We start from the raw sequence: 26600 nt of genomic DNA, 5'->3' as shown, positions 1-26600 counted from the left end.
AGGCAGGAGGAGAAGGGGATGACAGAGGATGAGATGGTTGGATGGCATCACCAACTCAATGGACATGAGTTTGAGCAAACTCTGGGAAACAGTGAAGGACAGGGAAGCCTGGCATGCTGCAGTCTATGGAGTTGCAAAGAGTTGGACATGACTTAGTGACTGAGGAACAATAAAACAAACATTTATGTAAAGCTCAGTGGGAGCCAGGGGAAAGTTTTTAAGCCTGACTGGGAGAATCAGGGAAGGAGTCACAAGAGAGGTAAAAATACTAAATTTTGAAGGGGGAAGATGAATTTTACAAGCCTAGAAGTTGGTAGGGAAGAGTGGTCCAGACAGTGGGGAAGTATGTGCAGAGACACAGAGGTATGTTATAAGCCACTACATCCAAATGAATCAAACTTTCATCGCAAGAACTTTTGGTTCAGATCTATTCTCAAAATGATATTTAACAACACAAAGTATATTGTTATTCATAAAGTCTTTCCTCTTCCTTAATTTAAATTCCTGGACAGAGAAATTACCCCCAGTGTCCATCAGCTTTTCCACAGATTTCCTCTTTTTGCATAAATTCTCACTAACAAAACTCATTTATTCACCTTTTAATGGTCTGTTGGGGGAGAAATAAAGACCAACAAAGATATCTTGTGACATGTCATTCTGGTGACCTGTGGAGTTATTCCGATTAACCAGCCAAGACACTAATATTCTACAAGTCAAATCAGAGAATAGAACAGACCGTAAGAGTCCACACTGCCAAATGGGGGTAAATTCTAATCCAAGTTACATCAGATCTATTATGAGTTTGGAGGAAAGTCAAATCTTTAGACTATTATATCCAGGAAACCTAGTCATCTTCCGTCGGCACCAGCTGCTGTAGCCCATAATATGTCATGTCCTATATAACACTTAGGAAATTGTTGCAACAGCATCCAATCCTCTGCCCCTTCTTTCCAGGGCAGAAATAATTTTTCAACAGAGAAGGAAACAGCCAGTCTGTAGGATGCTGGTTTGGAATGCTGTCTTCTAGTGACAAAATACAACATGTAATTGGTCTAGCTGATTTTGAATATAAGCCACCACTGATTCTTTATGTTCAGGGTGTAACTAATTCCACAAACTAGGCCAATATCATTTGTTTATCATCATACCATGAAGCTTGTAATTTTGGTCACAATCACTAAAAGTCTCCAGGAAAGCAAGTGATGATTTCATCCACTTTCAGAAACTTTCCAAACGCAGATCTCCAATCCAGGTCTTTGTCCTGAGCTGTATGTATATATAGAGCCAATGGCCAAGTAGATCAGCTCAAGGGCAATCCAAGTTCAGTCTGTTCAAAACTGTATTCATTGTCTTGCCTACAAACTTGCTTCTGCTCTTGTGGCTTCTCTCCTTAAGCATGGAATCACAATTAACTCATTTTTCTTAACTAGAAACCCGGCAGGCATTTTGAACATTTCCTTCATTCTTTACATGCAAAGAGGCATCAAGTTCTCTAGATTTAGCCTCCTAAGTATCTCTTCATCCCCTCTCCCAGCATTCTAATTCAGTTCTTAATCTCTCATCCAGCTTCCTACAGTAAGCAGATTTATAACCTCATAAGTAGATTTATAGCTTCTAGCCTTGCTCATTTACAATTTCCTCTACACTGTTGCCAGATGGATCTTTAAAAAATGAATATCTGACCAAGGCACTCTATCGTAAAAAAAAAAAAAAAAAAAACCCTCTAAGTGGCTCCTCATTGCTTTCAAGATAAAATGTCAACTCTTTAGTGCAGCATTCATTTTGATGTTTCATGACCTGGTCCTTATCTCTGTCTCTGGCATCATGTATCTTGTCTCATCCTTGTCTATTCCCTTCCTCTACAACCTCTGTTATTATAACTAACAATAGTTACCATTTACTGAGTACTTACCCTCACTTAGGAACCATGTAAATGCTTTACATTTATATATTTTCTAAACTTCTCTGATGATGTCTATCACCTGGGATCTTTGCTAAAGATACAGTTCTTGGTTCTTAGCCCAGACCCATCGAATCGTAGCCTTCACAGAATGAGACTGGGAAGTAGCATTAAAGGCACACACACAAACATGACTCTAATCATCTGAGAATTTTGAGAAAATTCTGCTCTCTGTGAACTTTTACTTAATCCACATATAATTTAATATGATAACTATTCTTAGTCTCATTTATATATAGAAATCTGAGGCTTAAGGGAAGAAGTTGTTTTTTCAAAGACACCTAGTTAACTGATTATTATTATTACTCTTTGAACCTAGGCATCCAAACCCAGGATTTACACCATTCCTACGCTCTGCTCTTTTTTTTACTTGTAAATCAGCACATGCATTGTGATCACTCTCAATTCTCTGTGCCTCTTCTATCTTTTGAGCTGGCAAGTAATTTTCCTGTCTTTGCCAGGAAAAACTACTGCTAACCCTCATTCAACTTGGATGCCTTCCTATGAACCATTCTGTTAATGTAACACGTCATCATCTACATCCTTATCTGTTTCCCTACCAGACCACAAGTAGGCACCTCGCAAGTCCTCCTATGTCTTTAGGCTAGCAGTGTGCCTGCCATATACCTGCTATGTGATTAAATATTTGTCAAATGAATAAAAGCATGACCACTCACCTTAGTGTTGCAATTGCCTGGAGTTGAGGTTTTGTAAGTGGATGGACCTAGGGTTACTCAAGAAATGTATTTGTTTTTAGGTACTGATTAGCTATTTGTTTTTAGGTATTATTAGCTACCCCTTCAGTTTGAGCCATGCCCCTACTGAACTTACCTATTTTCGTTCTAGGAGCCTCTTAGAAGAGATGGCGTTGAGAACCCGACCCACTCCATTTGGAGTTTGGAAAAATCAAACATATGTGGTGTACCATAGTAGCCCCATCAAGACCAGATGATTGGGAAAGGGCAATGAACACCCCAGAAAGGGCCAGCATTACAAGGGAAAGAGGAGACTGGGCTGGTGACGTGGACTTAATACCAGAGTTCGGAAAACAGAGGGGTGTGCTGACATGGGCCTCGGGCACTTTTCATCCAGATTCTCAGTGCCGTTGGCACAGTGTGAGTGTGAAACTCACGGATGGAAGTAATATTTTCATTTAGTTATAAACCAGGTAGAGCTCCACAGCAGTGGCAGTGATGAAGACTTTCCGAATAGGAGGCTTGATTAGGGCCCCAAGTGTGTAGACTAAAAATCTATATACTACCAGGATTTCAGCAAATGGAAATGCCAAGACTCCTTTTTTCAGGAGACACGGATAAGGACTGGGCACAGTAGGCATACTCAACAGGTACAACAGCTTTCATGGCTGGTGGTGACTCCTGTGTTCCACCACTGGGGACAAGGCAGTGGCCATAGAGAAAGCCGAGACCAGCAGGTGAAGCTGTCCACAGGTGAGCAGACATCATGTTCATTTGTGGGTGTTGTGTGCATCTTGGTTCTACCTTGACTAGTTCTTAGTTGAAGGCAAGAAGTGAAGGGAACAGATCAACAGACAGGGGTATGCTATCCTGGCAGTCCTTAGGAGTATTTATTTGGGGCAAGAGGAAATTTGTAAGGGCAGGGGACTATATTTTCTTTTAATTTGACATATTCTTGGGTCTGATGTCATAATTTAGGTATTACAAGAAAAGCTTAGCTCACCAGGTTGATGAGGGCTGGAAATTTGGGTCACAGAATTTGGTAATAAAAGTAAACAAAGAGATCTTTGAAAATATGATCCCAATATGCTATGCTTGGGAAAATAGCATTCCCAAGCATGCTAAAGACAGTTATATGAAGTCATGAAAAACGAGACCCTACAGGTAACAGAGCAGAAACATGTCTTACTTGAGACAAGTTTTATTTGAAACACAAACTTTATTTGAAACAAAGCTTTATTCAAAAGAAGCCTTATTTGAAGAGAGAATTTGGTTTAGTACAAAAAGATGTGAAGGCATTCTGGAGACTCTCACAGATGGGCAAAAGAAGTTAGATCATACATGCATCTGAACAGAAGAGATGCTTTATTTGGAAAAGAGGGAACATGACTATAACATCTAAAAAATCGGCATTGTATATGATTACAAAGAAAAGAGAACTCTTGTGAGAAAGATGACATGTTCAGTGTTAAAGAGATTAATACGTAACTGACATGGCTCATGGTCTGTGTAGACAAATAACCTTGTCATATCTTATAAAATACACTCATTGGAATCTTACCAAAGTTAGAAACAGGAGAGTCAGTTTCTATTCTGGACACTCTGCCTTAAGATACGTAGCCTTGACATGACCACATCCCAGTCAGCATAAGCCCCTTCTAGATGGCGGGATATCTCAGTTCCGGCTTCATAGCTTCGTCGGCCATGAAGTAAGCGCCAATTATCAAAGGTAATCACATCACCTAGACAAAAGATTTTTTACAGTGTGAATATAATCTTCCATGTAAATGATTCGCTGAGCTAGAAAATGTGAAATGCAAAAACAGCACTGCCACGTGGTTCACGCCCAGAGACAATATGTTTACTTCTTTACATGAAATTACATATTTGCTTTTTCATACAAATCAGACCACTAGATGCTGTTTGCTTTAGGCCTTTTGACATCTGAACTACATAGACGGTCAGGCCTCTGTAGACACTTTTATAATCTTACTTAAACTATTATCTCTATTCAAAACTTCTGAATTGTTCTTCCTAATTGTTACTTATCTCAGAAATACTCAGAAGTATTTTCTTTAAATTGAAATATAGTTGATTTACAATGTTATGTTAATTTCTGTTATACAACAAAGTGATTCAGTTATACATATAATACATTCATTTTTATATATTTTTCCATTATGGTTTATCACAGGATATAGAAAAATTTCCTGTGCTATAGATTAGGACCTTTTTGTTTATATATTCTATATATAATAGTTTGCATCTGCTAACCCCCAAATCCCACCCCATCTCGCCACCACCTTGGCAACCTCAAGTCTATTCTCTATGTCAGAGAGTCTCTTTCTGTTTCATAGACAGGTTCATTTGTGCCATATTTTGGATTCTGCATACAAGTGATATCATATGACATTTGTCTTTATCTTTCTGACTTAAGAAATGCTTATTTCTAGTTTAAAAGCTTCAGATAATTATAAGGATAGTAACATTCTTGGTTTGTCTTTTATGTTCTTAGTATTTATGTATATTATTTCTAAGCCTCATAAAAATCTTGAAATAAGAGTATTATCTCATCTTTTCATACATAGAAAACTGAAGCTCTGAGAAGTTGAAGCACCTTCAGAAGGTTTCTGCCATTAAATGGTGAAGCTTGAATTCTAACTCCTGTTTTTTGGGTATTTTTCTCCCATTGCATTTCCATTTTACATGTTACTGCTCTTAAAAATCAATGTGGTGTTGACTGCATAACAGTGAATTTATGAAGATTCTAGTAGTACTTTATTAGATCCAAAGATCAATTAAAAAAAAAAAAAGGCACAAGAGAAAAGTATCTTCTACTTGGCCCAGTCAGCAGGAGGGAGAAATTAGGCCTTTTATTTTAGATATCAAAAGCCTTGAGTTTCATGTCACTTTATTAAGTAGAGATGGTGCAGAGAACCCACAATGCTTTCTGCTCCTTTATCCAAGTGGCTGGAATACTTCAGTATGACTTTGTTTTAGGTAGCAATATGCCTGCCAGATCAGATAAGTGCAGTGAGTAAACATGACTCATGAACTTTAGAGTGAGAGTCATGGGGATAATTTTATCTGTTTACCAAGTTAGAAGAATTAAGTATAAGCTTCAGTTTGTATTGATTGGCTATCAGAATAGAAAATATGTCATCAGTCTTCATATCAGATACGAGATTTTATTTGGCTTGTAGCTTGTCTTTCAATATTTATTCTTAGGTTAGAGGTTATTAAATTTTGATGTGTTTAAAGATTACCTAGGAGCTTATTTAATGATGAGTATTTTAAAGTCAATTTAGAGCCAGGGTAGGAGCCAGAAGTCTGCTGTTTAAGCAAGCTGGCTATACACCAAGACTCTGTTGTAAGTTGTTCCACTTGCTATGTCTGAGAAAAACTGCTCTAGATACTGTGCTCAATGCTTAAGATTGAAGAAAACCCATTCTTGCAGTTGTTTGAGGAGGTGTGTTCACTGACCTGGATTCATCTTGAAAGTAAACTTGAAATCTTTACAGTTCATGAGGTCAACAAACTCCTTCAGGGCAGCATAGAAAGGCTGAACTCTCTCGACAGGTACATCAAATATCGTGTCTCTAGTTGCATTATTGAAGTTGATACGAACCACTTGATCTTTATCGTCTAATCTATTTTTCAAAGAGAAGAAGTTAAAATATAGAAGTCACGAAGTATTTATTTGCATTTGTAAGGGTCATTTCATCTTGGAAGCTGTTTCTGAAATACAGTATTAAAGAATCCAAACATATGTACAGAAAATATTAAGGTTATCTGTGATACAAAGTATTCATTGGTTTTTCATTTATTCATTTGGCAAGTGTTTTTGGAAATCTTACCACCAAAGTGCCAGAATGATTCAAATTACTTCAAAATAAATATTTCTGAGAAATTTAAGTTAAAATTTTTATTTGTTAGGAAAATGAATTCATTCTTCATTCTTTGAAAAAGAGTAGCTTTTACATATTAAAATATGTCTATGTTATAATTCATAGATCAATCAACTTATATGTTTTATCTATTGGGGTTTTAAGTATGATTTTATTGGATCATTATTGGGAAGAAAGACTTATTTTTTTAAATTTTTTTATTTTTATTATTTTTGAATTTTATTATTATTTTTTTATATTGTAGTGGTTTTTGCCATACATTGACATGAATCAGCCATGGATTTACATGTGTTCCCCTTCCCAATCCCCCCTCCCACCTCCCTCCCCATCCCATCCCTCTGGGTCTTCCCAGTGCACCAGCCCTGAGCACTTGTCTCATGCATCCAACCTGGGCTGGTGATCTGTTTCACCCTTGATAGTATACTTGTTTCAATGCTATTCTCTCAGAACATCCCACCCTTGCCTTCTCCCACAGAGTCTAAAAGTCTGTTCTGTATATCTGTGTCTCTTTCTGTTTTGCATATAGGGTTATCATTACCATCTTTTTAAATTCCATATATATGTGTTAGTATACTGTATTGGTCTTTATCTTTCTGGCTTACTTTACTCTGTATAATGGACTCCAGTTTCATCTATCTCGTTAGAACTGATTCAAATGAATTCTTTTTAATGGCTGAGTAATATTCCATGGTGTATATGTACCACAGCTTCCTTATCCTACCCTAGTGTTCATCACAGCACTGTTTATAATAGCCAGGACATGGAAGCAACCTAGATGCCCATCAGCAGACTTTTTTTTTAAAAAGCTTGAAATGATCTGTTCTAATTCAATCCCTAATTTATAGATGGAGAAACAAAGTCACAGGGAAAGTAGAGTCTAGCTGGAAGTACATTCTTTGGATCCTTTCATCTCTATTAACTATCTTAGTGTATAGGCTTCGAGAAGACTGATACTGTATTTCACTTAGTGTTGTATTCTCAGCACTTACATAGAGCCTGGGCATAATAGGCAGTTAAAAAATATTTGTTACATATGCAACTTTGTATATTTTTTAGTACCTTTGGAGAGTACCAAGGTCTTTTGGGTATCTTGAGAGATTCTAATATTGTGATCTCTATAGTATTTCTTAGAAGTAAATCATGATCATGATAATATAACATAATACTGTTTTTAATGTAAGAAATAATAGTCCTAAGTTTGAGTTTGTTGGTTATAATTAGCAAGGTATGAGCATTGCTTAGCCACAGAGACAAAAGGAAGAAAAACTTTTTTAGCTTATTAGGAAGATGGACTTTTAGCCAGTTCTAAAATAGCAACCAACTTTATCTTTTCTTTAGGTAGAAAGAGGACAGATAGAGAAAACCTGAAGGTGGGCAAGGATGGTGATGAAGTGCCAAGAATTACTCCTGGGTCAGCTTAGGAGGTGGTAATGTGAGCCAATAGCTGACTGATTGGTCAAATAGAACAGACTCTGGCACATGTTCCAGGGCTTGGTGACACTGATTTGGGGTCTAGATTACACTTGGCTGGCTCCTCACACAGACAGAACCAGTGGTATACAAAGTATGGCTACCTGGTCCCCATACTTTGTATCTCAGATTAATAGTCAATCCTGTGAGCCAATGGCAAGTGTAATGATAAAAGCTCTGTCTAGTCAAAGCTATGTAGTCTTTTTCCAGTAGTCATGTATGGATGTGAGAGTTGGACTATAAAGGAAGCTGAGTGCCAAAGAATTGATGCTTTTGAACTGTGGTGTTGGAGAAGACTCTTGAGAGTCCCTTGGACTGCAAGGAGATCCAACCAGTCCAACCTAAAGGAAATCAGTCCTGAATATTCATTGGAAGGATTGATGCTGAAGCTGAAGCTCCAATTCTTTGGTCACCTGATGCAAAGAGCTGACTCATTGGAAAAGCCCCTCATGCTGGGAAAGATTGAAGGTGGGAGGAGAAGGGGACGACAGAGGATGAGATGGTTGGATGGCATCACCAACTCAATGAACATGAGTATGTGCAAGCTCCAGGAGGTGGTGATGGACAGGGAGGCCTGGTGTGCTGCAGTCCATCGGGTCACAAAGAATCAAACATGACTGAGCAACTGAACTGAACTGAATGATAAACTCTTAGAAATAGTCATTAACAGCAACTCTTTGCTAATTGAGTAGTGACTGAAAACTACCTATTGAACCCATATAAGGAAAGAAAGTGTAAGAAAGAAACAGGTTTTCAAAAAAGGCTCTTAGAACTTGAATTTATATATATTGATAAAAATACAAATATGACTGAATAGGCAATGAAGTGCTCTCCCCTGCTGCCCCATCTTTTCCACATAGATAAAGGATGCTCTATAGCCTGCAGTTTGCAGCTTCAGGAACAAAGAATGAAGGAAGAGGTCAGTCAGCAGAAGAGACTGTGGATCTTCAGGTTTGAGTAATACAAAGCATAGAGCTTGAGACCTTTTGATTGATGTGTTCATACTGCTGGTTTCAGACCACTTTCACAGTTTCTGAGGACCTTTTGCCTTTTCACCTTATCTTTAAAATTCTAGCCTAACTCCTCCTGACACACATCCCTTCCTCTTCCCCTGTGTTATTTTCTGTGCATATAACAATGACAGACTTCCCTGGTGGCTCAGATGGCAAAGAATCTGCCTGCAATATGGGAGACCCGGGTTCGATCCCTGGTTTGGGAAGATCCCCTAGAGGAGGGCATGGCAACCCACTCCAGTATTCTTGCCTGGAGAATCCCCATGGACAGAGGAGCCTGGCGGGCCACAGTCCCTGAGGTCGCAAAGAATCGGACACGACTGAGCGACTAAGCACACAGATCAATGACAGCCTTTGTGTCATCCTTCGTGTCACTGACAAGGAGGTGACACCTTTGAAACTTCCCTTGGGACTCTTGCATCCCAGCCACTCTGCTGATTTGTTTCTTCTTCCTCTAACACGATGTACCATGGGATACTCCATGAAATCAGAATTTCGTATTTCATGGTACACTGTATTAAGCTTTCATTTCTAAGGGTTCATCTTTTGCTCAGATGCTCAGTTGTGTCCGACTCTTTGTGACCCCATGCATTAGAGCCTGCCAAGCTCCTCTGTCCTTGGGATTCTTCCACCAAGAATCCTGGAGTGGGTCACCATTTCCTCCTTCAGGGGATCTTGGAGACACAGGGATCGAACTCAAATCTCCTGTGTTGCCTGCATTGGCAGGTGGATTCTTTACCACTAGCACCACCTGAGAAGCCCCTAAGAGTTCATACATGTGGGCAAAAATAATCAATTCCTCTCTCTCTCTCAGTCTCTGTTTCTTTTAACCTGGTGTTTACTTTCTGTGTGAGAAAATAAGACACAAATTTGTTTTTTAGCATTCTAAAAAGTGACCTAAGGGGAAATAGTAAGTAAATTTAGTTGTGAGGTGCAGAGAAGATGTTATTCTGAGGATGGAAGAATGTTAGAGGAGATGTGTGCTTGGCATCATGAGGATCAACTTAAAATGCAAAATTGGACCTTAGTAAGCAGGATATGCTATATGTAAAAAGAGGATGAAAGGAAAGTTTTGATGCAGGATTATATGCTGTTCAGTTCAGTTCAGTCACTCATTCGTGTTCAAAGCTTTGTGACCCCATGAACTGCAGCACACCAGGCTTCCCTGTCCATCACCAGCTCCCGGAGTCTACCCAAACTCATGTCCATTGCATCAGTGATGTCATCCAACCATCTCATCCTCTGTTGTCCCCTTCACCTCCTGCCTTCAATCTTTCCCAGCCCTTTCCCAGGGCTTTTCCAATGAGTCGGTTCTTTGCATCAAGTGGCCAAAATTTGGAGTTTCAGCTTCAGCATCAGTCCTTCCAATGAATATTCAGGACTGATTTCCTTTAGGATGGACTGGTTTGATCTCCTTTCTGTCCAAAGGGACTCTCAAGAGTCTTCTCCAACACCACAGTTCAAAAGCATCAATTCTCTGGTGCTCAGCTTTCTTTATAGTCCAATTCTCACATCCATACGTGACTACTGGAAAAGCCAGAGCTTTGACTAGATTGACCTTTGCTGGTAAAGTAATGTCTCTGCTTTTTAATATGCTGTCTATGTTGGTCATAGCTTTTTTTCCAAGGAGCAAGCATCTTTTAATTTCATGGCTGCAGTCACCATCTGCAGTGATTTTGGAGGCCAAAAAATAAAGTCTCTCAGTGTTTCCATTGTTTCCCCACCTATTTGCCATGAAGTGATGAGACTGGATGCCATGATCTTAGTTTTCTGAATGTTGAGTTTTAAGCCAACTTTTTCACTCTCCTCTTTCACTTTCATCGAGAGGCCCTTTAGTTCTTCTTTGCTTTCTTCCATAAGTGTGGTGTCATCTGCATACCTGAGGTTATTGATATTTCTCCTGGCAATCTTGATTCCAGTTTGTGCTTCATTCAGCCTGGTATTTCACGTGATGTACCTTGCATATTATAAATAAACAGGGTGACAATATACAGCCTTGATACACTTCTTTCCCGATTGGAACCAGTCTGCTGTTCCATGTCCAGTTCTAATTGTTGCTTCTTGACCTGCATACAGATTTCTCAGGAGGCAGGTCAGATGATCTGGTATTCCCCTCTCCTGAAGAATTTTCCACAGTTGGTTGTGATCCACACAGTCAAAGGCTTTGGCATAGTCTATAAAGCAAAAGTAGATGTGTTTCTTGAACTCTTGCTTTTTTGATGATCCAGTGGATGTTGGCAATTTGATCTCTGGTTTCTCTGCCTTTTCTAAATCCAGCTTGAATATCTGGAAGTTCGTGGTTCACATACTGTTGAAGCCTGACTTGGAGAATTTTGAGCCTTACTTTGCAAGTGTGTGAGATGAGTGCAATTGTGCAGTAGTTTGAACATTTTTGGCATTGCCTTTCTTTGGGACTGGAATGAAAACTGAGCTTTTCCAGTCCTGTGGCCACTGCTGAGTTTTCCAAATTTGCAGGCATATTGAGTGTAGCACTTGCACAGCATCATCTTTTAGGATTTGATATAGCTCAGCTGGAATTCTATCACCTCTACTAGCTTTGTTCATAGTGATGCTTCCTAAGGCCCACTTGCCTTTTGTTCCAGGATGTCTGGCTCTAGGTGAGTGATCACACCTTTGTGGTTATCTGGGTCATGAAGATCTTTTTTGTATGGTTATTCTGTGTATTCTTGCCACCTCTTCTTAATATTTTCTGCTTCTGTTAGGTCCATACCATTTCTGTCCTTTATTGTGCCCTTCTTTGCATGAAATGTTTCCTTGGTATCTCTAATTTTCCTGAAGAGATCTCAGTCTTTCCCATTCTATTTTTTCCCTCTATTTCTTCACACAGATCATGGAGGAAGGCTTTCTTTTCTCTCCTTGCTATTCTTTGGAACTCTGCATTCAAATGGGTATATCTTTCCTTTTCTCCTTTGCCTTTAGCTTCTCTTCTTATCTCAGCTATTTGTAAGGCCTCCTCAGACAGCCATTTTGCCTTTTTGCATTTCTTTTTCCTGGGAACGTCTTGATCCCTGCCTCCTGTACAATTTCTCCATCCATAGTTCTTCAGGCACTCTGTCTTTCAGATCTAATTCCTTGAATCTATTTGTCACTTCCATTGCATAATTGTAAGGGATTTGATTTAGGTCATACCTGAATGGCCTAGTGGTTTTCCCTACTTTCTTCAATTTAAGTGTGAATTTGACAATAAGGAGTTCATGATCTGAGCCACAGTCAGCTCCTGGTCTTGTTTTTGCTGACTGTATAGAGGTTCTCCATCTTTGGCTGCAAAGAATATAATCAATCTGATTTCAATATTTACCTTCTGGTGATGTCCATGTGTAGAGTCTTCTCTTGTGTTGTTGGAAGAGGGTGTTTGCTATGACCAGAGCGTTCTCTTGGCAAAACTCTGTTAGCCTTTGACCTAGTTCATTTTGTACTCCAAGACCAAATTTGCCTGTTAGTCCAGGTAGCTCTTGACTTTCTACTTTTGCATTCCAGTCCCTTTTAATGAACAGGACATCTTTTTATATGCTGAGGAAGGGTGAAAAGCCCAAAGCTGGGGAATAACCAGCTATATACTAGCTATGCATGCAGGACAAGCATTTAAACATAAATCAGCAACATCATGACTGCAAACTAGCAAATGCAAAACCTCTTCAGTGATGTCCATAAAAGAGCCCAGTGAAGACTGGGGAATCATCTATAATTCAAGTGGGGTGCTGTAGATTCTCTTCACTAGTTAAAATATTTCTCTTTGAGAGCGATATGATGTGAATGTGTTGTGAGAATATTACTATGGTCTTGCCTACCATATCATGTTTTATGAAGAAAATTTTATATCTTAAGAGCATCTTGCAAATTCATTATGTTCCTGTCTTGCTTTGGTCATTAGAAACTCAGAGCTGAAATTAAAATCTATCACCAGTAAATAGGTTGGATTATGAAAATGATAGCTAGCTAAAATTTATTCTGCTCTTTCTGAGTCAGGCATTGTGACAAGTCTGTCTGTATATTTTCTCTATAATTCCCACTGCAGTTGTTATGTAGTAGGTATTAACACTGGCTTCCTAGGTAGCTTAGCTGGAAAAGAATCTGCCTGCAGTGCAGGAGATCCCAGTTCGATTCCTGGGTCAGGAAGTTTCCCTGGAGAAGGGATAGACTACCCACTCCAGTATTCTTGGGCTTCCCTGGTGGCTCAGATGGTAAAGAATCCACCAGCAGTGTGGGACACCTGGGTTCGATTCCTGGGTTTGGAAGATCCCCTGGAGGAGGGCATGGCAACCCACTCCACCTATTCTTGCCTGGAGAATCCCCATGAACAGAGGAACTTGGCAGGCTACAGTTCATGGGGTCGCAAAGAGTCAGACACAACTGAGTGGCCAAGCACAGTACAGCACAGGTATTCATATTACTCCTTTTTTTTTTCTTTTTACTGACAATTATTCCTTTCTGTGGCTTAGCAAGCATAAGTCAATTGACCAACAGCATACAGATAACAAAAGAAGGAGTTGTGTTCATGTGACTGGATTTGTAACCACTAGGTTGCACTGCTATAGCTTAATCGACCAATATTATTTTTTTTAATCACCATTATTATTTTTATCCTGGTTTATTTATTTATTATTGATTGTACTGCATGATATTTAATTTTCTCAGCAGCCTGCAAGATCTTTTTGTATTAAATAGGAAATAAGCATCTCAAAAGAGTGAAAAGATTTAACCACTAGGAAAATTAACCCGAACAATCAGAATACTGAAACCCTTGATTAACCGAAAACTCTGTTTCATTTTCTGTTGCTAAAAACACATTTTAAGTGAATTAATGTTAAACACATGACATTCTCTAGGGATATCTCTGAGACCTTGATAATGACCAAATTCTGGAATTTCATTACCAAAAAAAATAACAAAGCCAAATTATGATTCAGATGATGGCTATTTGGTTAACCTCATTCAATAGCTAAGTGTTTTTTTTTTTTTTTTTTTTTGCCTCTGTTCACTAGCCTTGCGGAATCTGTAATCATATTGTGTCATAAAATAAATGATAATTTGTAATGGTCTTTTAAATATTTAAAACTATCATGTTAAACCTAAGAATCCTGAGAGTTTATGCCTTCTCTTTTCCATTCTCGATGACTGACCTCTTGGATGATGTTACTTTGGACCAGGATTTATTATTTTAATTCTGTCTTCCTCTCAGACCTTTCATCCAATATTTCATGGAAATATGCTGATTAAATATGCAAAAATATTTCCCAAAGAGGACTCTTCTCCACCCTGCTGCTGTCACCACCAGGACCACTTCTGTCCGAGGTACCCTCGGCTCTGACCTGCAGTCCCATAGGAGCTCCTTCACTGGACTTCTTATTCCTGTGCTTGTTCTCCTACACTATTGAGCACGGCAGCCAGGGTGATCCACTAAAAGTGTAAATAACTTTATATGAATATAGATGTCTCTCTTTTGGTCAAAATCTTTCACTAAGAGTGAAAACCAGTGTTCTTATGATGGTTAACACAGCTTTATATGAACTGACAACTGTCTGTCCTCCTCTCTTAACACTCTGCCCCACAGAGTGGCTTCTTGTGGTTCCTTGACCACACCAAGCATCTTCTTAGGATCATCCTAGGATCTTTGCTCTAGCTATTTCTGGAAACTGCTCATTTTCTGGACAAATTCCTTAACTCTTAAGTTTTGCTCAAATATCACCTACTCAGTAAAGCTTGTCCTTGAAACACTATTTCAGTTCAGTTCAGTTCAGTTCAGTCGCTCAGTCGTGTCCGACTCTTTGCGACCCCCCTCGCAGCTCGCCAGGCCTCCCTGTCCATCACCAACTCCTGGAGTTTACCTAAACTCATGTCCATTGAGTCGGTGATACCATCCAACCATCTCATCCTCTGTCATCCTCTTCTCCACCTGCCCTCAATCTTTCTCAATCTTTCAGGGTCTTTTCCAATGAGTCAGCCCTTCACATCAGGTGGTCAAAGTATTGAAATTCAACTGAAACACTATTTAATGATATAAATTTTATCCTCCCTAAGTCTTTGGCTCTACAGGCTCCCCTAACCTGCCTTACTTTTCCTTGTTTCTTAAACACTTAAAATATCTTAACATTCATTTCAATTTCCTCATTTATTTTAAAAATTTCTAATTCTCCCCTCCCCCATTAGTAAGTAAGCTTCATGAGGACAGGAAACTGTTTTGTATACCAGTGTATCCCATGCACCAACAAGAGTGAATGGCCTCAGTAAATATTTGTTGAATGAATAAATGACAATCACGTGTATATTTAAGAAAGCTGAGTTAGTATATTGGGGATTTGATTATTTATTAGATGAGTTTATTTCATATTATTTGGTTATTTCTCCTAAAAGAAGAATACAAATTCAATTGTAAAATTGAAACACCTCAAAATTCATTAAGGTCACATTAAATCAAATATGCCCTAGAAAAAACAATGTAGGTTAATTCTCAAATAAAAGGATACTTGGGTGGCCTTTGTAGATACTGTCTTGTGAAATAATGCTAAACAAAAAAAGAACACAAAAAGTTCTGTGTAGGGAACATATGATTTTTTGTCATCAGTCTGGGGAGATGTTATTGTTTCTTTCTCTGCCCTTGTGGTACAGGTGAGGCTGACCTTTGGAGATGAACATGTGATCCAGGGACAGCCAATCAGAATTCTCTGACTTCCTAGTCATGGCAATTCTTCCAGGATAGGCTTAAACACATTCTGGGCAGCGAGTCTACATCTTTGCTGTAGCTATTGGAAAATAAGTATTTTTTGTGTCCTGTCATTACCAGCTCTAAGGACAATGAAAACTTGGAGCTTCTACTGATTATCTTTAAAAATGAAACCAACACAGAGGATGTGTTGGCTGAGACGTGAAGGAAAAAATAAAAGATCAATATCAGACGATACTTTTCAACTCCTAGACTATCCAGCTTGAGTTATATTCTTTCACTTCTGAAAGGGTCCTGATTAGTACAATCACACTGAGTATAACTATGCAGAATTTATAGTTTAAAAATGGAGAATACATGAAGTCTTAGTTACTTATATTGATTAAGAACAGAAATTTCATGGAGTTTGATTTTTTAAAATTTTTATGGTGAAAAGGTTCTTTCTTTTCTCCTTCATTAGAGAACTGGGCTAAACAGTTAATATAAAGTAAAGTTCAGAAATGAGTGGATTTTTCTGTTTAAGCTTTAGGTCAATGAAGCTTTTGCTGTCACTGTTTTATTGAGATGAGAAACTTAGAAACAGTACTTACTCTATAATTTTGTGTTTGGATTGTACAGAGAAATCACAGTAATCCACTCCAATGTCTGTAAAGTCCACGAAGGTGGAGGATAGAATCTGGAATGCTCGAGGATTTTTTTCCTTGAGCTTTTGGCATACGTTGAATCCATCTACAATTTCTGACTCACCCCCAGTGACAGTTTGCTTTATGCAGTGCAGAAGCTGAACCTAGAAATAGAAACAGAGAACCATGTTTTAAAATGGCATGCACCTACATTTTTGACAGCTTTAAAGAAAGATTCATAAAGGTAATATACTTTTATATCTATCACTTGTGTCAACAGAGAAAGAGGTTAGGGAAAAAAGTTGCTTCAAATCAAAAGTTTGCTGTTCAAATAGTGTTACATTTTAAGACAAGGATGCAATCAAACAATGTTTGTTTGTAAACAAAAGGCACAGATCATAAGAGCAGTAGGGAGTGAGCACTTCCTGTTGGCTTTACAGAAGAAGTGGAATTTAATTTGGGCAAAGTAGAAGGGATAAGATTTTAGATACATAGACTAGAACAGCGAGAGCAAATCACTTGGCAGTGTTGATGGGTGTGCAAAAACGCACACTTCACTGGGTCTCAAAATATCTGGCTTCAGTAGAGGGTTACAACTGGAAATAGTAATCCACTTGGAAAAGTAATTTGGGATCTAGTCAGGGAAAGTGTTGAATGTCAAATGAAAGATTGGACTTTCTTGTGCACAGAGAGGAATTGGTAAAGGCTTTTGAATATGGAAATAGTGTAGTCAAGACTGAGTTGAAAATTATTAGTCCAGTGGTGTTAACAAGGGATACAATTTTTTTAAGGGAATAACTTGTAAGAGAGTAACTACTTGAGAATCTAATGCAATGAAAGTGAAAGTCTCTCAGTCATGTCTAACTCTGCGACTCCATGGACTATACAGTCCGTGGAATTCTCCAGGCCAGAATATTGGAGTGGGTAGCCTTTCCCTTCTCCAGGGGATCTTCCCAGCCCAGGGATCAAACCCATGTCTCCTGTTTTGCAGGTGGATTCTTTACCAGCTGAGCCACAAGGGAAGCCCAAGTCACAGGAGAGGTAGTTCAAGTATAATGATAAAGGAATGAGGTAGGATGAGGCTATGAGGATGAATAAGCCCAAGAAATAGTGGGAATGAGAAACCAAAAGGATGGGAAGTGTTAATTACTTTTACTAAGATTTAGAGAAAAATGCGTAATATGATTTTATTTTGGAAAGCTAAATGTGGTAATATTTTAAATAATATTCTTTTGAATGGAGTTATTTTCCTTGGTTATGTGATTCCTTTTAGTAAGTCTGCATGGGTGGGTGATTTTGAATATCTAAATTTAGACTGTGATTTTCTGTATAAAGAAACTATCACTCTTCAGCTGTGAAAACTTCCTTCTTCATTAAATAAAAATAAAAACCAATGTCTGACAATTTTAATAAAAAAAAAAGAGGCAAATACGATCAAATACACAGACTAGGGGGATACCAGCATAAGTGGGAAAAATATCCATTTAGCTTGGCTAACTCTTAACTTGGCTAACTCTGAGGATTGCTAGGGCAAGTGTTGCCCATTAGAACTTTCTATGATGATGGAAATGTTCTTCCATGAGCCCAATGTAGTCATCCCTAGTCCTGTATGTGTATTGTGCACATGAAATGTGGTTAGTTTGTCTGAGAAACTTAACTTTAAACTTTATTTAATCTTAATTAGTTTAAATTACAGCTTAATCCTGGATGACTAGTGTCTACTGTATTGGATAGTGCAGATCTAAAATACAAATCCTTTTTAAAAATTTAATTTTTTAAATTTAATTTTTATTTTATATTGGAGTATATTTGATTTTACAATGTTGTGTTAGTTTCAGGTGTACAGCTAAGTGACTCAATTACACATATACATATATCCATTCTTTTTCAGATTCTTTTCCCATGTAGATTATTATAGAACACGATGAATGTGTACAGGTTTTTTCCCCCCCAAAAGAATATTCTATCTTTTTTACTCTCCCTCTGCCAGCAAGCCACTCCCTCTGTCTGGAATGCCTGCCTCTAATCTGTGCCTGACTGATCTCAGAACTTCAGAAACTAGTTCACTTCTTCCCTGAACAGCCCCCATTCTGCATGACCCAGGCAGCATTTGGTATCTGTGTTTATTCAGGAAGCTCTTGCCCTGGTGCTGATTCTGCTTTTTTGGGACAGAATCTCCTCTGGTCCATCCCTTTGGAAACTGTGAGCTCCTGGAGGGCAGAAACAACATTCCCTACTCCCTTTGACTCTTACAGAGTGCCTCATCCGTAACAGATATACAATGAATGTGTGTTAAAAACCAAATGTGTCAGTCCGAAGAGGCCACATGTGACTTCTCCCAACGTGTGGCTGTGGGAAATCCTGCCTCCTTCCCAAACCATACAGAAGTTCTATTTAAAATCTAATATATACTTGATCTTAAACTATGGTGTTGGGCTGGGGGAGGAGGAGGAGACAGAGGATGAGATGGTTGGATGGCAACATCAACTCGATGGATATGAGTTTGAACAAACTCCAGAAGATGGTGAAGGCCAGGGAAGCCAGGTGTGGGGCAGTCCCTGGGGTCCCAAAGAGTCGAACAGGATGGAGTGATTGAACAACAAATGCATATTTATTCATTCCCTACAACAGCCCTTAGAATTTGATAATTTCATCACCATTCTGTAGAGGAAGAAACTGGGACTCAGGTGTAAAAACTGGCCAGCTGGTAAGAACTCTGCTAATATATGGCAAAACTAGTGTTCAAACCTTGGCCTTTGTGCTTCAAATCCTCAGACAGCAAGTTCCTTTCCTGTGAAGGCAGAAGTCCCTTTATAGTACAGTTAGTAATTCAGTATTGTGTGGTGTGTGCGTTGTGTTTTGTAAACTTAAACTTATATTTTTAGATTGATGACACCTCATTTTCTGCTATTATGAGAGAACTGACCTAAATGAATAATTGATCATCCTTAAATTGATGTCTTCTTTTTGAGCTTGAAAATATGTGCATAAACTGACCAAGTCATTATAGAAAATCATCTCATTGCCAAAGCAATGAGGGGTGAAGCAGCATGATTAAAAAGAAGATGAAATGGAAATATCAACCTCAAGTCTCTCAAACTCCAAGAAGGCAAAGCAATAACATAACTTGGTCTGTGGTAGAATCTGTGTTCTTCAAATCCTTTTTAGACTCTGCCATAAAGAAGTCACAGAATATTTCAAATATAAATCTTTAAAACAAAGGTCAACTGATGTCTTTTACATATGGCAAGGCCAACTAATAATCTTCTTTTGTTAATGTACATTTTAATGCAATCCTATGAAAGAAAAAAGATGATGGACCCAGACAACACTTTCATTGCACATTCAAAAGGTAAATATATGCCTGGTGTGTATAAAGCCCAATTTGATGTCATGTAAGTCATTCAGAACCAAAAATATTTTCTTTTTAAATGTTACTTTATGGCAGCATGTGACTTTTGGCTCAGAGACAGTGAATGAAACAACATCTGTGTTTCATTAAAGATATGTCTCCTTATCCTGCCCCATATGATTGAAATTGATCAAACTGAACTCTCAACAGGTAACTCATTATCCAGATCATTTCATCTATACTGAAAAGAATATTGATTTATTCTATTTGTTATAAAAGAACTCAAACTTTGGTTCAAAAACCTTTGAATAATTCCAAGTGGAAACTTAATAGCACAAGCAGGTACCTGAATTTCAATCATTATTTTACTAGAATCTAGACATTTCAGGAATCATTTTTTATTTAAAAAATCTATCAGTTTATTTAGATTTGGACCTTTCACTTGCTGGTAAGGATTGGTACAAGTTTGTGGCATTTTAAACTTCTTTTTAGCATATTTATTAAGTCTCTATTACATCTAAGGTACTGGGCCAAGTTTTGAAATAACATGGAAGTAAAAGATTCAATTCCTGTATTTTGTGTATTCGTAATGTATGACAGTGTCTATAAATAGTCAGCATGTTACGGGAATTATGGTAATTAGAAAGTCCAACTCATGATCCCTATGATGTGGTAAATAATTTTGATGGAGGCCTTGTTTCAAGTTCTAGTTCCCTATTACTCACCCTGTGAAAGTATTTAACCATGCTGGATACCTTCATTTAACATAAAAAGACATGATTGCTTCTGTTTACCTTGAAGGAATGCTAAAGGCATCAAATAAAGCAATATAAGTAAAAATGCTTTGAAAGAATATAAAATACAGAAAGTGTAATATAAAGTACTATGAAAATGTCAAACTTTATACTTCAGGAATGTTTATGAAGTCATTTGATCACTTTTCTGTAGGCTTTCAATTTTAACCCTGAAATAAAACATAAATTCATAAAAAATCAGGTAATTTAAAAATTCAAATAGAATCTAGTTTTCTAGTCTAATTTTAAGAACTTTATTCCCTTTGACTTCTCCAACTTGTCTTCGGCAAATGAACTGAGATGATTAGTTTGGCTTTCAACCCCCAGGGTTTTAGAAAATTTTTGGGCCACATTTAAAACAAATTATATTGTGTGTCTTCCCCTCAACCCGTTTCTGAAAAGGTGACTATTGAGGGTCATTTCACCGTCGCATTTAGTTCCAAGAAATCATGTGGTATTTTACAATCAACAAAGTAATTTAAAACAGGTGAAGTAAAATACTAGACTAGCTTAGTTAATACTGATGATGACAATGGGTAACAAAGGCATGAAGACAGTGTGTCCAGTTAATATGATGAAAAACACAGATGAATTTTGATTTTCCCCCATTTCACCTTCGTTAGCTAGAGAATTACCCCAAATTTCCACTTTCCTTATCTTTGAAGATACAAATTTCTGTGGGGCTATTTCCTTTAGTTGCATTTAGCTCTAAAAATAGGAACAAAATCTCTTTTCAAAGATAGGTTTCTGACCATTAATTTCTTGGTTTAGCAAAATGATGCTTTTGTAAAAATGCAGCTGTTTAGTAAAATGGTAATGTTGTAACAAGGTAATAGACGGGGAGGCTTCCAGAAAATCTGGAGGATCTGTGCTCCATGGTGAACATCTCCCTCCTTGATGAAGAATCGGACAGATGGGAGAGTAGATGGTTTCCCAAAACAACCAAAGTTATTCTGCTTCTTGCTTTCACACCCCTTTGTGGTATGTATTTGCAGCTTCTCCCACAAAAGGTGGCCTCTACTTCCTCACCCCTTGCTGCTGCTGCTGCTAAGTCACATCAGTCATGTCTGACTCTGTGCGACCCCATTCCTGGGATTCTCCACCCCTTGAGTCTGGGCTAAAACCTTCGACCAAAAAAGCATGAAAACGTGGCAGAGATGGACACTGTGCTGATTGCTAGCCTAGGTCTCAAGAGGCCTTGTATGTTTCAGCATGCTCTCTGGAGACCCTGCTACCTGCTATGTGCATAAACGTGGGCCAGCTGGGGCGGGGGCGGGGGTGGGAGGGGTTGGTGTGTGGGGAGATGATAGATCAGATGGGGCAGGGACAAGTCATCTCAGCCACCTAGGTCAACCAGTCCCTTGCAGACTCAACAGCAGCAGAATTACTCAGCTGAATATAGCTGAAATTATAAGTCAATGGCTGCACTTTTAAGCTGGTAAGTTATGGAGTGGTTTTGTTTGTTCATTTGTTGTTGTTGTAGTTTTTTACTGCAATAGTTAACTGATAGGAATGGTGGCCATATGACTTTGTGGGAAAAACTCTACATTGTGTCCCCTGGTTTTATTTTCTCTTTCAACTCTCCAGGGAATGTTAAATGTTCAAAAAGACCTCAAGATATACTGCTGTGGTAAAATGTCTTGGCAAAGCAGTAAGTGCCAGTAGTTACTTCCAGGGAGAAATGAAGAAATGTAAAAAAAAAAAAAAAAAAAATGCACGGAAATCTCCTATCTCTTGTGAATGTGAGGCTGTTCAAGATTTAGGTACAGAGATTCTGTAAGCTTGGATTGTGTTTGGAGAAAGATCTACATTAAGACAAATTAGCTAGTGAAACATACAATTTTCTAGGCTCAAAATACAGGAGAGTATTGGTCCTTGGCCTGCCTTGTGGAAAACATGTTGAGGCTCACCTTACCCCAGGTGGGTGATGGAGGGCTGGATAATCAGTATGAAAGCTTAGCTTCCCAGTTGTGTAAGCTACATTGTTTGCATCGATTTTGTCTTGCACTTGCCAAGTATGTCTGTAAAATACAAGAAACATATGTTTAAACAGTCTGTCACTAAGCCAGAGGAAACGTGTTAGAATGAACTTGAGACACGGGAGAAATGGAAACTTCATCTTATGAAATAATTACCATAATGACTATGAGCCAGGAAAAGAGTCTGACCTTTCTTTGTCCAAAGTAGCCTTCTCAGAATCAGCTTCTCCTCATTTCACTTCTCCTCTCCAAACAAAGGGTGCAGAGTTTATAAAGAGGTGTATATGAGATGGTGGGCTTCCCAGGTGGCCCAGTGGTAAAGAATCCTCCTGCCAAATGCAGGAGGCATAGGAGACACGGGTTTGATCCTTGGGTCAGGAAGAGCCTCTGGAGGACGAAATGACAACCCTCTCCAGTATTCTTGCCTGGAAAATTCCAAGGACAGAGGAGCCTGGCGGGCTACAGTCCATGGGGTCACAAAGAGTTGGACATGACTGAATGACTGAGCATGCACGCATGCATATGGGATTGTAGGTTATGTTTTTAACAACAATGCATTTTAAAAATGAATTATTGAGGCAAAATTTACAGAATATGAAATGGCCATTTTAAAATGAAAACTTCATTGGCATTCAGTGGCATTCAGAACATTTACAATGCTGGTAACAAATGCCTCTGTTTATATAGTTTCGAAACATTTCCATCACTCCAAACTAAAACCTGCTACCTATTATGCAGTTTCTTTCCACTTTGTCCTCTTCTCAGTCTCTGGCAAGTGCCCATCTGCTTTCTATCTCTATGGATTTAAGTACTTTGTATATTTAATATAAATAGAATCATACATGTGACTCATGTGCCTGGATTCTTTCACTTAACATAATACTTTTGAGATTCACCTGTGTTGTAGCAGGTATCAGCACTTCATTCTTTTTTATGCTTGAATAATGCTCTATTGTATGGATATATTCATTATTTGATGGACATTTGTGCTGCTGCTACTTTTTGGTTATTGTGAATAGTCCTGGTATGAATATGTGGATTTTCATGTACATGCATTTATTTGAATAACTATTCTCAATTTGTGGAGGGGTGATATGAAGGAGTAAAATTATGGGGTTATATCATAATTCTATCTTTAAGTTTTTGAGTAACCACCAAATTGTTTTCCACAGCAGCTGAACCATTTTACATTGTCACCGGCAATGTGTGAGGGTTCCAGTTTCTCCACATCCTCACTGTACTTGTTTTCTGTTTTTTTTTTTAATTATTATAACTATCTTAGGGTGTGAAGTGGTAGCGCATTGTTTTGCTTTGTAATATCCTTATGGCTAACGATGTTGAGCAACTTTTCCTTGGAAGATGGTAACACTGGGTAAATGGAAGGAAGCTGTGTCTCAAAATAAACCAAAGTTGGTCACTATATACACATGCCATTTTATTGTTGTTACAATGTCCACTTATTGTATTATGTTCATGAGTGAGTGAGTGAAAGTTGATCAGTCATGTCTGACTCTTTGAGACCCCATGGACTATAGTGTCCGTGGAATTCTCCAGACCAGATTACTGGAGTGGGTAATTGTTCCCTTTTCCAGGGGATCGTCCCAACCCAGGGACTGAACCCAGGTCTCCTGCATTGCAGGTGGATTCTTTACCAGCTGAGCCACCAGGGAAGCCCTTATGTTTATAGTCACCAAATCATTTTCAATAACTATATATTGAGCAAATCTATTCGATTCCAGGTATTGTTTTAGCATTAGACATATAGTTGGGAACAAAAAGGACAAATAAGTAAGTACGAAATCTGATATCAGATAGAGATAAGTGCTATAAAGAAAATAAAGCAAGCTAAGGAAACAAAGATTGGGGCCAGAAGAATGTCATGGTAGAAATGATGCTTTGGGAAGTACTCTAGAAAGAGCTGAAATTTTTCATTGAGGCCTGAATTAAATAAGGGAAGGAGAATGTGAATTTCTGAGAGAGGTATTTGAGGCAAGGAAATGTGAAATGAAAAGATTGGGCTTCTTCCCCATTCTCTGAGATTGAGGATGAAATTAGCTATTTTGGTCTGTGTTTTTTTTTTTTCTCTCATTTAAATCTAGGGTGGAAAGCCTGGTGTATCTTTCATTAAAGATTAAAGAGCCATCTACATGTGGCCATGAACTGGAAAGAGACCTAGTGAAAGGAGAAGAGGGTATATATAGCCTGCTGTAGCTCATTTCAAGTATGAGTCAGGCAATCCATTATATCGTCATGACTATAGCCAAGAAATACATGTTCTCTATGAAGTTCATGTCATTCCATGGCCCATATATAATACAGATTCAGACTATTGTCAACATCAGCATTCCAAGAATAACCAACATGTAGGAAGGGATTTAAGGATACAAAAAAAATATTGTATCAAGTTGTAAAAGACATAAGGTCGTCTTAGAAGATGATGTTGTTGACCCAGTCAGGAGGAAATGACTTTATTTAGATTTTCTCCCCTAGAGTGATGATAGTTTTGCATTGATCCATCTACATTCTCTTTCCTGATTGCTCCTATGATCAAGGGTAGAGGAACCGAGTTTTTCTGTGGCCAGAGCTGGCTGAGATTCAAGGTGTGAACTTCAGCCAGGGAACAGATCTTTTCTTTGACACTAACTGGCTTCCACAGAGATGAGGCTTGTGACTTGGCCTCTTCAGAGCACTTCTCCAGCCCTCTGAGCTAACTGGCAGGGGATAATAAACATTTTTTAGCCCTTAAGTGTCTTAAGCACGGTATGGGATGTATAGCCTAAAAGTCTACACTCACACATAATGATAAATCCCAGGAAAGGAGTTTGCCAGTCCCAAGCATAAAATATTCTCTTAATAGTTATAGCATAAGTCTGGAAAAATCTTAGAAATGTCATTTGATCTACCTTTCCACCTCCTTATAGAAATGAATCATGCCAGGAAGGCTGCTGCTGACTGTCTATGACTCTAAGCTTTCACTTATCCTTTTCAAATCCAAATCTCCAATAAAACACAGTAGAAATAAATGCAAACATGATCCATTGGCCTATGTAGAAAGCATTTTTTAAAAGCCCACTTGTGGGCCTTAATGAGATTAGGGTGTACCTACAAAAGCACCTCTCATTAGTGACATATTCTTCGAATTCTAAGTAAGGAAACAACTAAAGCAGATTATCAGGAGTTATGATGCAATAGAAGTGGAGGACCAGATTGTTCTAAAGCTGGGGAAGCAGGCTCAGTGTAGCATCTAGATCCAGTGGTATAGACTTGGTTGGCATTGCCCTGGGGCAGGTAATTGTCACTGAACAAATAATACTGTTTTTGCCAAAGGCTGCATTAAATAAACCTGTGTATTTTCACTGAGCTGTTCATGTCATTCTAAACATTTATTAATACTTAGAACTTTCCCTTATATTTTTTCATCTATTCAAGAGTTTGTTAAAAGCTTCTGTACATTAAAGTCATGATTTTAAGACAGTATTTCATGAAATTGGTTTGAGTGCTAATTTACTAGATTTACCCTAATTTAAATGACCATTCATAGATACCATGGTATTTCATAATATTAATAGTGTTTTGTGATGAATTTGAATCCTTCAATATGTATGGAGTACTGAAATTTTGCTTTTGGTAGATTTTTTTTCTTTATACCCTTGGTGATGAATTTATACTCTTAGTTAGTGGCTCATACTTGGAAAATCAAGCTGAATTCATTTGTAATCTTTTTCTTTTTTGAAGTAGTACTTATATGAAGGGATGTTATAAACCTGCCACCTAAATTTCTTGTCCCTAGCAGCTATAGCCTCTAATACAGCAAGTTCTTCTGGTTGGATTAAGAAAGAATGTCTTCTTTGGAACATCATTATATATCCCATTGGGTCAAAAATATAATGGTCATGTATTTTTTTTGTTTTTAAATTTTAACATGGAAAATGCTCTTCTAGTTAAACTAAAATGTTGTATAGTTAACCATCCAAAGAATATTCTATTGCTTATTGTTTCTAACTATATTTGTGACATTTCCACATGTGACTTCCTGGATGTAGTCACTCATTAGACCTCCAGTTACTTATATTTCCAGTACTATTTATTAGGCACTTACTAGTGGCCAGGAACTGAGGATACAG

General features: G+C 38.2%; 1 protein-coding gene across 3 annotated transcripts in view; it reads right to left on the bottom strand.

Moving 5' to 3' along the window:
• Positions 1 to 3854: 3854 nt before the first annotated feature.
• BBOX1 (gamma-butyrobetaine hydroxylase 1) overlaps positions 3855 to 26600 on the bottom strand; it is a 65918-nt gene continuing 43172 nt past the window's right edge. For all 3 annotated transcript variants that reach the window (XM_043481810.1, XM_043481812.1, XM_043481809.1), the window contains 4 exons: positions 22413 to 22518; positions 16319 to 16515; positions 6139 to 6305; positions 3855 to 4397 (listed from right to left, as the gene is read on the bottom strand). In XM_043481810.1, the coding sequence (XP_043337745.1) occupies positions 4237 to 4397; positions 6139 to 6305; positions 16319 to 16515; positions 22413 to 22518 (631 nt within the window). In that variant the 3' untranslated portion in view covers positions 3855 to 4236. The remainder of the gene's footprint in view (positions 4398 to 6138; positions 6306 to 16318; positions 16516 to 22412; positions 22519 to 26600) is intronic.

The sequence above is a fragment of the Cervus canadensis genome, chromosome 11, assembly GCF_019320065.1.
Source record: "Cervus canadensis isolate Bull #8, Minnesota chromosome 11, ASM1932006v1, whole genome shotgun sequence".
Lineage (NCBI taxonomy): Eukaryota > Metazoa > Chordata > Mammalia > Artiodactyla > Cervidae > Cervus > Cervus canadensis.
Note: the sequence above shows the minus strand (reverse complement) of the source record. Positions and strands in the feature narration are given on the sequence as shown.